We start from the raw sequence: 13,773 nt of genomic DNA, 5'->3' as shown, positions 1-13,773 counted from the left end.
TACATTTGTACATGTCCTTGATGTTCTTTAAATCGGGCCGCTTGTTGCCTATTTGTCTAAAGAAAAAAAAATACATTTGAATCAGAAAAGTCACTCTATAAATGCGCACAAGTGTAATAGTATCTAGTATTATGTTGAGTATGAAATTAAACATTGCAAATCTCATAATAACATTTGCAATCAGACACCAAATACAAAAATAGAGCATGAGATTCAAAACTGGCAGCCCATTCTGAAGCAAATTGACCTTCTGTATGAATTGCAATCATGGTTTTTGTGTTACTAACCATTCATGATCATATACAATCAATGCAAATGAGTCGATACATCAAGAAACAAAATTTTTTAAAAGATGAAAATGTCACCATGGAAGGACATAATCACTATATTTGTCAGGTTACAAAGAAATTTATCATCCTGAAACCTCAACCAGCTTCTCAGTTTCTTCTTCTTCACAAATTACAAGCTTTCCTTCAGCAAATTCACAAGACTGAATGGGTACACCAAGCTGCCTCTGCAGTTTTTTCACAACAAATACTTCTGGTTGTTCGCATACTGAGACGACGCTGCCCTTTCTTCCAAGCCTACCTGCCCGACCAGCGCGGTGGGCATAATGAATGGCATCAGTTGGAAGTTCAAGATTTACAACAAGATCACACTCAGAAACATCTAAACCTCTCGCTGACAACTCGTTGGTCACAAGTACTCTCATTTCGCCATTCTTGAATTTCTTCAGAGTTGTTGATCTAGCAAGTTTTCCAATATCACCATGCAACTCTGCAGCCTTCATTCCGCGTGCCTCCAGCTTAAAGACTACATCTTTCAACTGCTTTGTGTGATTCATGAAAACAATGACTGACTTTGCATCCAGCGCATAAACACATTTCCTCAAAGTGTCGACTTTGTGCTGTCCTTTGGCAATACAGTAGTAGTGTTTCAAGGCTGGTGGCAAGCTATCAGCTGCTCCTTGAGTTACTGAATTTGGTGCGGAGGCAGTGTTAGAATTTTGATCAAGGGAGACAGGTGCAGTGACAGAGATTGAATCAAGAGGTGCAACACTTTTAGCCCTGACTAGAAGTGGATCTCTGCCCCAGCTTCGGGCTGCACGAATAACAGAAAATGGAACCGTAGCCGAAACCATGATTGTCTGGCGCTCCGATCGTCTTGCCAGTGGCCCAACCGTGCAGCTTGGCTGGGAACCTTTCTGCTTTCCAACATGCTCTAGTATTCTACGCATATCCTCGCGGAAGTTGAAGGATAGAAGCTGATCAACCTCATCCAACACAAGAAAACGGCAACCATGAGTGTGTAGCTTTCCAGCTGCTGATATCTCTGCAATACGACCAGGAGTTCCAACAACAATCACCGGCTTGTTCTTCTTCAGAGCTTCTTCTTGCCTGGATGGGTTTGCACCACCCACAAGCTGCTGCACAAGCTTTTTATCTTCAGGACCCAAAAGTTTTTCCACCTCTCTCACTATCTGCATGCCAAGCTCCCTCGAGGGGGCAACAATTACCGCTTCAATTCCTAATTTTTTATCCGACAAATCTTCTTCATTGCATTTCCTGAGTGGTCCTACTTCGGACAGTATAGGAAGAAGGTAAGCCAGTGTCTTTCCAGAGCCAGTATACGACTGAATGATGGCATCATGATTCTGTGAAATTGTCGGGATAGCTGCACACTGGACATCAGTTGGAACGGTCAGACCTACTTTCTCCAGCCGATCAATCAACAATGGTGACAAATTGAGCTCCGAAAATGTCTTTGCAGCAAAGGGAGCTCCATCGATTTCCACTGCTTTTTTCACACTGGCATTCTTTGACAAATTTTTAACTGGTTTAGTTTTAAGTTAAGGAAAGCTTCATTCCTGACTTAATACTCCGAATTTCACTCCCTGTTTCCTTCTTTTTAGCTTCACACTTATCATCCTCAAATTTAAATCCAAGGCTTGAGAGGGTGAGTGGACCATTTCTACGATCAGATAGATTATTAAGACCAGCAGTGCTATGAAATGCAGCTGTCCTGAAGACAGACAACTTCTTCAATGTATGGCAATGTCTTAGAAATCCATGTGATCGGGAGTATGCATACGCAAGCACACTCCGCTGAGTTTGCCCAATAACCAGTTCCATGAAATCTTGCAAAAAAAACTCAAACCAAGCAAAGCTGACAAAAAGGTTCCCAAAGGCTTCCCTGACTAGCAAAAGAGAAGAAGCTAAAGCTCATGATCCAACTCCACAGGCTGAAAGCAATGAATACAAGAAGTTCACTAGAATGTCAGCAGCACTCATAATAGTTTCCAAAAACAACTCTGACAAGCAAACCGAAAGAAAGAAAAAGCTACAGCTTACTACATTCAAGTTTACAAGCTGAAAGCAATAAACACAAGCATTCCACTTGAATGCCAGCAACTACTACTACCACCAGAAAACTCCAATGACATGCTTAACTAGCAAAAGGAATCAATGAACATAAGCAATTCATTTGAATGTTGCTCCCAAATCAGTAGATATCTCTCAAGTGCTTTACCAACAACCATCCTGAGAACTAAAAAGCTTTCTCATTTACACAATATCTTACAACCAAACTAAAGTATCAAAATAAATTGCAGTTCTTTTCAATCCAAATTAGTCAATCTGGTTCAAAATTCACACACACACACACAAAAACCTAATTTTTATCAGAAATTAGCACTATCACATCACAAGATCAAATTTTTCTTCATAGATTGTTCATAGAATAGCTTAAAGAAACAGAGAAAGAGAGAGAGAGAGATGGAGAGAGGATCGTACCGGCGGCAGCGGCGGTGAGTGGCTCTCAGGAGGAAGCCAGCGAGAGCCCGATAAGGCACTGAGGCCAAGCCCTAAAAATCTCAAGTCTGGTTAACGGATCCGGGTTCGGGTCCAAGCAAGGATCCGACCCGAATCCGATTAGCACTCATTTGGCCACCAAGGCCTGGCCTTTATGCGTGGAGTGTGGAAGCAGTGGCCATGACCGTCACGGCTCTTCTTCAACACTAGCAACTCCTCCGATTTGCATGTTATTTGGTAGTAATTTCTCAATTAGACTTGTTTTTCATTGAAATTCTAGCGTTTTTATTGTCAATATTGAGTTTTTGGTTGCATCACTGAGGATTGCAATGAGAAATCAACGTTTTTATTTGGTGTAGTTCCACGAAAGTGCATTTCAAATCAATTGTCAATGTTTCACACTCAAAATTCAAACTTTTGGTGACTATAGCTGTAATTGCAGGTCCTGTTCACTCTGAAAACTTTTGTTCAACCAAGAATTGTGTTTCTCCATGTGCTTAGTTCTAATTCCGTGGTGAATGCACCAATTTTCTTATACCCTAATGTGAAATTCAAGAGTTTTTGTATGTTCAATCAAAATGGAAAATGGTTGGGAAGCCATGCTTGAGAATCTGAACTGCTTATTTAATTTTCAGATATAAAGCTCCTAATCTGTGTTCTGTATATGATGTGATTGATGAAATATCACCATCTTCTTTATAGCACAGTACTTTTCAGATGCATGGTTTGACAAATATAAGTTTTGCATGTTACTTGTGTCAGAGATGGAAGAGCAGTTAATCTGTAAAATTAGGGCAGCTTTTATTGAGATTGCTGTTTTTAAATTTCAGTGAAATCACTTTATATTGCATTTTTTTAAATCTGTTTTCATTTGTAAAGATGATTGCTGGTCTTACTTGGGAAAAATAAATAAATAAATGTTGCTCCCTTAACTACAAACTTGGTTATTTTGGTAGATTTCATTATGAAGCTGCCAAATGCTAATGTTGAGAAGATATTGACCAAATACAAGATAAGAACTAAGAAAAGTGAATGAAATTTTCAGTGAGAAGGTGAGAGAAAGGGTGTTGAAAGGAATAATTTGTTGGGGGTCATTTGCACATGGTGCTGAGCTAATCCTTGTATCTTTTATGTAGGTTGTTGGTAGGACATGCTTACATACAAAGAAAGAAGTCAGTCCCTGCACTTTTTCTAATCCAGACCTCATGCAGCTCCATGGTACTATTTGATGGTCCTCCTCCAAGTTCATTAACAAAATTAAAATGTTTATTTCTTACTTATATATATATATATGTCTTTGTGAATTTGTTTACTTGCATTTATATTCATATGAAGCTCTAATGCTGAAGTTATGAGATTGTTTTATTGGTGCTTTAAAACTAAGCTTAGTTGGCAGGATAAATAAGTTTGAATGGATTGTGAGTGCTATTTAAGTAGGTTTCTGGTGACTGGGAGAGAAGAATATAGTGTTTAATTATGCAAAAAAACAAAGAAGTGTGTGTGTTTATAATAGTAAGGTCAGCTAAATTGGTAGAGAACAAGCCACTGGAGAATGGGGATAAATGTTTTTGGATTTTAATGTTGGACCACTGATTACTTGATCTCTATAAAATTCTCTTGCTAGAAAAGACAAATTAGCAATTTTTTATACTTAAGTTGATGGAATATTTTGTGAAACTCAAAGACCATGTTTGGAATTTTATATTGAGATGTCTTTAAAACTACTCTTTGCTCATATCCATGCAATGCAATTAAAAGATCACAAGATGAGCAATCCAATGCAAGCTTAACCTTTTGAGTTTTGATTGAAGAGAAAAGGATCAAGTGAGATTATCATTAGTCTTTTTCATGAACACTGTCTCAGATTTGAGGGATCCTGTTCAGTGAGGCCCTGCTGCTTTGTATGCTTTTTATTTTGCTGACTGAGATGCCAAACTTTTTTTGTGGCAACAGTGACTCTTGCTTTGTAAATGAACTTTGTGTTCTTGGAATAGAGATCTCTAGTTTTTTAAGTTATCCAGATGATAAAACAGATCCTATTCATCCTCATTTTCTGTCTCTCTGTCTACCTAACATGATCAAGTTCTCAACTGATCTGAATATGTAATATTCCTTCCTTTTTTTCTTTGTACAAAATACAGATACTCTAATGATAAGAGTCTAGAATTAGTCTAGAATTATATGTATCAATGATTGAGAGATTAAGTATTTGAGTGGAAGAGCAAGTTGAAATTTTATACATTTGACATTTGAGGATGATGAGATGAAAAGAAGATGGGGTATCAAAGGCCATTGGAGTAGTATATTTACTATTTAGATGAAGTAGGCCATGTCTAACCTGTGGTTGAGAGAGAAAGACAGAGAGAGAAAGATTGGCACCGACTCTTTTTCCATCTAAGACATCCATGTGAAATGCTTAGTGGGCATGCAAAGCAAAGCAATGCTCTGTAGATCTTGCTTTTCTGCAGTTCAATGGGGTCTTCCTTGCCAAATCATTATTGAACAACCATTGAGTTCTTGCTCTTTATTTTGGTACATCTTTTCTTTCTTTATCTTGTTTTCTTTTATTTATTTTCAGATAAAAACTGAATACCTCATTTGTCAATGTAAAAATCATGTGTGAATGAAACAGCATAAATTTATTCATTATTGGTATGTAAGACCCACATGGCACTGATAGCTTTAACTCAATTTTAAAGTTCACTATATTGCAGCAAATGCGGATTATAAATAAAAAGATGTCATATGTTTCCTCTTCTACCTTATTTCTGAAAATTTACCATATGTTTTCTGAAAATTTGCCATATGTTTTTATCTTGGTTTGATGCAGCTCCAGTTTTCAAAAGACTTAAATTAGAGGGGATTTTTTTCAACTATTTGATTATGTATTCAGTTTTCAGGACTTTTCTCGCGTGATGAGCACAACTCTAAAGAAGGCCGATGTGTTCTTCGACTAGTCCATTTGAGCTCTTCTGTAGCACCAGTTAGGGGTTCCTTGCCTCTGGGTCGCTTGTGTTGTTTGTCTTTTTTATGTGTGCTTATTGAGTGTTTCTCCACTTCATGTGGACACGTTTGTGTCTTTTGTGGGTCTCTTGTTGTATCGTGGGTGTTTGTGGATTTTGTGAATCACTTCATGTGGTTATTTTTTTATTTTTTTTTTCTGTCTATTTTAATTGTCTGTTTATTTGTCCCATTTATGTAAGTTTTTTGTTTTTAATACAATTGTGGTTTATCAATTTTTTAAATAAATATAAAACAATAGTCTTTTGACATACTAGCATCAGGATTTTTACATAATATATTTATTTTGAGTAGGATTTATAATCAAATATTAAAATTTATATAGAGTGAAAATACAAAATATGTTAAAGATATTAATACTATAGTTTTATACGATTTATTGTTTATTTATAATATATATATATATATATTGAAAAAAATGAGAACCTTGTCTTTCACCAACGGGCGAGTGCTCCATCTGACAATAAGGCTTCCTTTTACAGTAGATTCCATCTCTGTTACATTAGGAAATTAGAATCATGCACACTACATTGAATAATGAAATTAGGAGGTAGCTTTTTTTGTTTTTTTTTGGGAATTTTTTAATGAAGGAAATAATATTTTTCTCTATACATCCATCATTAGTTTGTGTCCTTCCCCATCTCTACAAACTTCTCAAGCACACGTTCATTGCCTTCTCCAATCACATCATTGAAAACTTAATAGTGAGCAATTATTACAAACTAAAATTATTTATCAGCACTGAATGAATAATGCCATGCCATATATATATATATATATATACAAAATCGACAAACGATAAAATAAAAAATAAATTCGTACAAAAATATATAAATTATAGTAGTTTGATTGATTTTTTTTTTGGAGATAATCCTTATCATATAACTCTGGACAGAAGAACCACAATGCTATGGCATATATATATATATATACAAAAATCGATAATTGATAAAGTAAAAAAATAAATAAGTATAAAAATACATAAATTATAGTAACTTGATTGATTTTATGAAAATAATCTTTACCATATGACTCTGAACGGAAAAATTAAAAGGTAATTTTAACAAAAACTCCTGCAGAAAAACCTGAACATGAATTGTAATGTCATGACATTTCAAGTTTTTAACACTTACATTGATATCAAGAACATTAGTTCAAGATCAAAGAGGTTAATTCAAAAGGTGAATTTTTTTAATATATATATATATATATAAATACGTCATTTCTGGTACTGGTCCACATTTTATTATTATTTATTATTTTTAAATTATACAATAACAGCTTCCAACCAAGACAAGCAGAAACATGTCCAAAAGCTCCATCCTCACTTGCCCGGAAACTCCTCCAAATATATAGAAACGCAAGTCCAATCCTTTGCATCATCCTCCGCTTCACTCTCTGCGCGTTCTACCTCGCCGGTGAACCCACCGGCATGCGGGAGCCCGGCGGCGCCACCTGCATTGGGTCACCTCTTGGATAATCCCAAGGTTGGCTGGAGATCTCTGCTTTTCTCCTTGGATTTTGGCCGCTGACAAAAAATTTTACTTTTTTCCATTGGTTTTGGGGTTGGATTTGATTTTTTGGGTGAAAAGTTGAGAACTTGACGTAAATCTTTGTGAGATCTGCATCATTCTGAAGTCGATTCCTTGGTTTGGCTTCCATTTGGGGAAAATTTGCAGCTTTTTATCTTGATTTGGGAGGCATCTTCGGTGAAAAAGTAGATTTATTTGACTGGAGGACTTGTTTTTGAGTACGACATTCTTCTTTTGAATTATTTTTGATGAATTTTTTCTTGATTTGATTTGTTACTTTTCCTTCATGGCCGTATCCCTAGCTTTCCAATCTTGTCTCTGCTTTTTTTGGCACAAATTTTGCTCTTTTTGTTGGTTTTCTTTAGCTTGTGGAATCTACAAATCACGTGAATTTTCTAGTTTTTTTCTTCTTTTTAAATCCTTTACTTTAGCGTGAGATGCTTTCCAGTGGCATCAAAAGTTGAATTTTTAATAATTTTTTGGGATGATATTTTTGGTTTAGCAATGATAGGAAGAATCATTTGTGAAGGGCACTGTGTAGGTCTTTCTGATTGCTCATTTTAAGTGAGAAAGATCAGCAACTTTGTGATTTCAATGTTCCATTGGTTCGCTCTTGTTTAATGTATTGGGGATGTAATCTTTTGCTATAAATGCGGTATCTTTGCATTTCTTTTCCAACATTTATTGATTTTTATCCTGGTTGGTTTCTGTATGTTTTTGTTTCTAATTTTGAGCTTCTCTCTGATGCATTTGAGCTTAAATCCTGAAGCCCAGCTCTCATCTTCATGCATTTCTTAGATCTTGGTTGCAGAGAGATTTTTTAGAGTGGGAAGAAGTGTTTGGTAGTGTTTTTCATATTTGTAGTTGTGTGTTTCTTTTTTCTCAGGTGCATAAATGAACGGATTTCAGAACAAAAGGCGTCCTGAATCACAGAAGCAGTTCCCTGGATGCATGGGAAGGATGATGAACATGTTTGATTTGAGTGCCGGCATGCCCGGGACCAAGCTGCTCACTGACCGAGCACATAGAGATGGTAATTGATTCTTAAAATTTTCCTCTCTTCATTTACCTATGTGTCTAGATCTCAGTAGTACTAAATTGTGAATCTTTGTTCAAGTGATTTGGATGGTTTTCCTTGAATTTCTTTTGTTTTATTTTGCTGACTTTTGTCACTTTGCTTGCAGAAAATTGAAAGAAGCTTTTTGGTTTCCCATCTCTTATGCTCTTCTTTAAACTTGAGTCTAAACATTATCTGCTTGCATTTGAGTATTTTTCTGTGTTCAGACATCTATTTTTTTCCCCTACAAGCGTATTTAATGGACTTCAATGTTGAGTCTCATCTTGGTTGTCTTTGCATTCTCTTTTTTGAGCTTGATGTATGTGCTGCAGTTTCTTGGCTTCAGTCTGCAAATTATTTTCTTTATATATATATATATATATATATATGTTTTTATTTTGCTGCAAAAGGTAGCACTTATGTTTTCCTGTTATAAGGTGCTGTTGTCATCCCATGTTATTCTACCTTCAATCCACATTCTGTTCAAATGTGTGACTGTTTTTTTCACTTCATTCTGTAAAAAGCCTGCACTTATTGATGCCGTTCCATTATTTTATCAGGTTCTCCAACTCACAGGAACCGATCTGATTCTCCGAAGAAATTGCTGGATCCTGTTGGAGTTCACACTGAAAACAAACCTGTAAGTACTCTGTTGTTTGTCAAATTGTTTTCATACCAAAGAGATATACATATGTAGTTATCAAGTCTGGTCTTTTATTACTGAATTAGATTACATTGCAGATAACCAATGAGTCAAGGCAAAATTCGCCTAGTAAAAGATCAGGTGCAACACCAGTGAAAATGCTTATAGCACAGGAGATGTCAAAAGAAACAGAGTCTAAGCGTCGGCCACCAAATGTTGTGGCAAAGCTAATGGGGTTGGATGGTCTGCCAGTACAGCAACCCTCACTAACTAACCAAAGAAACTTGTATGAAGATTATTCGTACGAAGGATCAGTTCAGTACAGTCAGATGGAGGAAGACATCTATTTTAGCAGTCCGTTGCCATGCAGGACTCCTTCTTATGTTCATGAAAAGGAGTATAAAGATGTATACGAAGTGTGGCAACAACCATGCCGTCTCCCTTGTGTCAAAGAACAGTTGCAACTAAGAGGACGGTCTAATGAGAATTCGAATGAGAACAGAATGGCCCTTGTTCGTCAAAAGTTTTTGGAAGCGAAACGTCTAGCCACAGATGAAAAGCTTTTTCACTCCAAGGAGTTCCAAGACGCACTTGAGGTTCTAAGTTCAAACAATGATTTATTACTCAAATTTCTTGAAGAATCTAATTCACTAATCTATAAACATCAAAATGAGGTCCAGACTATTCCTCAACCTTCTCAGACACGGCGTATCACCGTATTGAAACCATCGAAGGCAATTGAGGAAGGGGGTATGAACCAAGCCAGGATACAACAATGTCCTTCAGGAGAAGAACGCATTTGGGATAAGAACAAGCACCGCAGATGCTCCAGTCTTGAGAATTTGAAGGTAGAAAATTTATCTCAGCCGACCAGGATAGTGGTATTAAAACCCAGCCCTGGGAAACCTTGTGACTTTAAGGCCTTGGCAACTAACCGAATTTCATCACCAAAATCACTCGACGAGAGAGATTTAAGCAGAAATATCAAAGCTGATGAGGCTATTGGTTCAAGAGACATAGCCAAGGAGATAACTCGACAGATGCGGGAGAGTATGAATAGTAACCGAAGAGATGATTCTCTACTGTCGTCAGTCTTGTCTAATGGGTATGTTGGGGATGAGAGCTCGTTCAATAGATCAGAAAATTATGTTGAAGAAGCAGGTGGTAATTTGAGTGATTCAGAAATTGTCACTCCAACTTCACGCCATTCTTGGGATTACATGAATAGATATGGCAGCCCTTACTCCTTTTCGTCAATCAGTCGTGCATCTTATTCACCTGAGTCATCAGTGATCAGAGAAGCCAAGAAACGTCTTTCTGCTTTGGTGGCATCAAATGGAATTGGTCAAGAGCAAACTCATGTAAGGCGGAGTTCAAGCACATTAGGAGAGATGCTTGCAATCTCTGAGGTAAAGAAAGAAGAGAATGTAAAGGAGCTTGATTTTACTAGCAATGGGTCATGTGGTGGAGGAGACCTGAAGGCATCCACACCCTGTTTGTCTATTGGTATAGCTAGTGATGCAGCTAATGGAGAAAGAAGTCCAATGGGCTTATCAAGATCAAAGTCTGTACCAGTGTCTTCTTCTACATATGAGAATATTGAGCTGAATGCTGAAGTTTCTGACACTCCAAAGAGCAAACTCGACACTCGTACAGAGGAAGGGAAGACAAAGAATGGCAAGTTATCATTTAAGGGGAAAGTTTCAAGTTTGTTCTTCTCGAGGAATAAAAAATCCAGTAGAGAGAAATCCATTCCATCTTCTTTGGTGGCTTCTGATGCTCGACTCCATCCTAGACATGCCGACATTGCTGTTAGGGATGATATTTCAAAGCCTACTGTAGAAAGATCACTTAGCCCTGCAGACAACCCTTCAAAGGTTTGTTTAGATTGCTTACGCATCGTTTCTTCGCATTCTAACAATTTGCAAACTCCACGGCTGTGTTTACTAAATTATTTTATTGACTATCTTGCAAAAAATACCTTAGCATGTGAATTGATGCATTTTTAAGAGAAGAATGCTACATTTATGGGGCATGATAACCAAAATCTATTCCACTGCTCGTGTTCCTTATCAACCCGCATCGGCTAGAGGCCATGAGGACTTACCTTAATTACGGCTGAAGACAGGACTGTCATCACTTGAACTTCTTTTTTTGTTTTTATTATTATGTTTTTTGTTTTTACAGTTTCTTCTTTTTCTTCTTTCTGGTTGTCCAAAAGTTCTCGCATGTAATAAAAATTATTTACTTATTGGCAGGCTGCTGTTTCTCTTGAGAAACCAAGCATATCTGAAAGTCCTAGTGAGAACCAAGAACAACCGAGCCCTGTTTCAGTTCTAGAAGCAAAATTTGAGGATGATTCCAATTCTAATGTGCCCCAATGCACAGAGAGTTTCCCTGTCGGACATTTGCGTAAGTCATAATTAGTTCTTTACATTTGATTATACTTCTTGCCACATTCAAAACTAAGTGGTGCCTATGCCTTCATCTGTTGCAGAAGCTTTGTCTAGGTCTCCACCGATAGAATCACTTGCTCGTTCATTATCATGGGATGACTCCTGCATGGATGCTTCAACTATAAATAATCCCTCAAAACTCCCAACAAGAGCTTCATTTAAGGCCGATGAAGAGGAAGAAGAATGCATTGATTTCGTCCTCAAGTTACTTTCATCTACCGGCTTGGATAACAAGAATTCCAAAACTATTTTCTCAAGATGGCATTCAATGGACAGCCCTTTGGATCAAATGTTATTAGCCGGTTTTCTGGATGAGAAAGATGAAGAAGCCAAGTGTAAGGGGAGGCAGTTGACTCAGAGGCTACTCTTTGATAGCGTCAATGCCGCTCTGCTAGACATTGGCCGGACTGCCTTTCTTAACGCATGCCCACAAGCAAGGTCATACATTGGGACCTTGAAGGATTTTCCTTCCGATACTTCCGTAACAGATGAAGTATTAAGCATCATAAACACCTGGTTTTCCGGTGACAGGAAGTGGTTAACCGGTGAGGCTGGCAACAGCGCTGTAATTGTAGATGGAGTAGTAAGAAAGGAGGCGGTAGGAAGAGAATGGACTGAATTGATGTGGTGGGAGCTGGATGAAATCAGTAAAGAGATCGGAGGAAAGGTGTTAGAGCAGTTGGTTGGAGAGGCATTGTCCGACTTAACTGATGGTTGTTTGTGATATTAATTTCTATTTTCTTCATTTTTCTTTCACTTTTTTTTTTAGCATGGCCATTGTTAATCACTTTGGTTCAGTTTGTATTGTTACTGCTATGATAACAAAAGCAGCCATGGCGATGTTTCTGTTTATATTTGTTTTAAGAGGCAATATATGTATGTATCGTTTGATACTCGACAATCACTCACAGTTGATTTAATATATGTGCTAATTTTTCCTCCAAAGTCATTGTCTTATTGTTTATTCTGATATAGATTGTTGCAATGAATAGATTTGGTGAACTCCAAACCACTTATTTGTTTCTGCTGAACAGGCTGTATGTTCTGCTGCCAGAGTATATTTATACCTCTCCATCAATTGGATGATTAGTTTGCGAGGAAATCAGATTTAATGGATGTTAATCAAGACCTGTGATTTTGTGAGAGCTCTGTTCACCAACCAGACTACAGAGACATCAATTCAAAATTTAATGCAACCATGTGGCAATTCGTGGGGGTAGAATGATATCGTACTCGAAGGACAGCAACTGTCAGACCAATTGAAGACACAAAGGATGCAAAAAAAAGGACCAGCTGTATGGTTATCTAACTACCAATTATTTTACTAATTCTAGATATTTTTTACGTGGATGAGATTGTCATCAAACTGTTTTCCGGCCGGTAAACCGTTCAAGATCATGCGGTGATGATACTTCTTCGGATAAATCATTGGATGGATTGGATTGCATCAAGAAGTTGTGAACTCTTTTGAACTGTTTATGAACACCAAGCCAAGGAAAGACAGGTAGTTCCTGAATTACTGGGAAACCAGACAATGGTATCAGACTGGGATAACTTTACAGACATTGCAGCAAATAAGGACACTCTTAAGTTGATAGAGAAAGAAGAGAGGCCATGCATGCATTGAGTATCACAAGAAGGCTGCATTGGTGCCTGAGTTTAACTCAAGGACCACATTACTCACCATCATTAACAAACCTTGAGATCCAAAAATGTTTGGCCATGGACAAGAATTGCAAGCTTTTTGGTCCCAGTCCTGTGGTCCTCTGGACCACCAGATACAACCAGAAATCACATGCCAATCCATCCATTCATCCATTTATTCCTCAATAATATACCTGAATATGTTTCTTCCAAAATTTAACCAACTTGTTCAAATTTAACTTTGTTTTATGAAGTTCATAAAGATAAGATGGCAACTGGAAGTGAGTTGTGGTGTTGTTTCAGAAATGAAAGCAACCAAACAGAAACAGTTGTGCAATGGAAGTACAGGGGACAGCATGTTTTCTCAATCATATTTAATGAATTCCAGCCATTGTCAAATGTCATCAAGCATAGTCTTTCATGAGAAAAATCTCTAGTGTTTGGCAATGTCTAACCATTAGTACAAAAAGGCATCTTAAGAACATGATATATTGGATGAACATGCTTGGAAAAAAAAAGCTTCCACTTGAGGATTGCTTTTTCTGGATTTCTTCAATCAAAACTCCCCTCAAAACATCAACATTGAGGGTGGGTCCTCGTGGGAGGAGTC

General features: G+C 37.3%; 2 protein-coding genes and 1 long non-coding RNA gene across 7 annotated transcripts; 2 read left to right on the top strand and 1 right to left on the bottom strand.

Moving 5' to 3' along the window:
- Positions 1-324: 324 nt before the first annotated feature.
- LOC120277946 (DEAD-box ATP-dependent RNA helicase 47A) lies at positions 325-2,925 on the bottom strand. The gene is given in 3 exon segments (XM_039284827.1): positions 325-1,841; positions 1,843-2,242; positions 2,793-2,925. Coding segments are annotated over 2 exon segments (1,719 nt in total). The 5' UTR covers positions 2,133-2,242; positions 2,793-2,925; the 3' UTR covers positions 325-412.
- Positions 2,926-2,974: 49 nt separating this feature from the next.
- On the top strand, positions 2,975-5,991 carry LOC120277954. The gene is made up of 4 exons (XR_005541528.1): positions 2,975-3,047; positions 3,767-3,862; positions 3,947-4,028; positions 5,704-5,991. It is a non-coding gene; the product is annotated as an uncharacterized LOC120277954 (long non-coding RNA).
- Positions 5,992-7,125: 1,134 nt separating this feature from the next.
- LOC120276408 lies at positions 7,126-12,420 on the top strand. 5 transcript variants are annotated; one of them, XM_039283178.1, is made up of 7 exons: positions 7,126-7,318; positions 8,250-8,396; positions 8,981-9,060; positions 9,162-9,659; positions 9,744-10,940; positions 11,322-11,475; positions 11,561-12,420. In XM_039283178.1, exons 2-7 carry the CDS (start codon positions 8,258-8,260, stop codon positions 12,241-12,243), a joined length of 2,751 nt encoding a protein of 916 aa, XP_039139112.1. In that variant the 5' UTR covers positions 7,126-7,318; positions 8,250-8,257; the 3' UTR covers positions 12,244-12,420. The 5 variants fall into 5 exon arrangements, with proteins under 5 accessions (XP_039139112.1, XP_039139080.1, XP_039139102.1 ...); XM_039283146.1 differs by having other exon boundaries at positions 9,162-10,940; XM_039283168.1 differs by lacking the exon at positions 7,126-7,318 and adding an exon at positions 7,353-7,581 and having other exon boundaries at positions 9,162-10,940.
- The last annotated feature ends 1,353 nt before the right edge of the window (positions 12,421-13,773 follow it).

Source organism: Dioscorea cayenensis, chromosome 2 (genome assembly GCF_009730915.1).
Source record: "Dioscorea cayenensis subsp. rotundata cultivar TDr96_F1 chromosome 2, TDr96_F1_v2_PseudoChromosome.rev07_lg8_w22 25.fasta, whole genome shotgun sequence".
NCBI lineage: Eukaryota > Viridiplantae > Streptophyta > Magnoliopsida > Dioscoreales > Dioscoreaceae > Dioscorea > Dioscorea cayenensis.
This window is presented reverse-complemented; position numbering and strand designations above follow the sequence as displayed.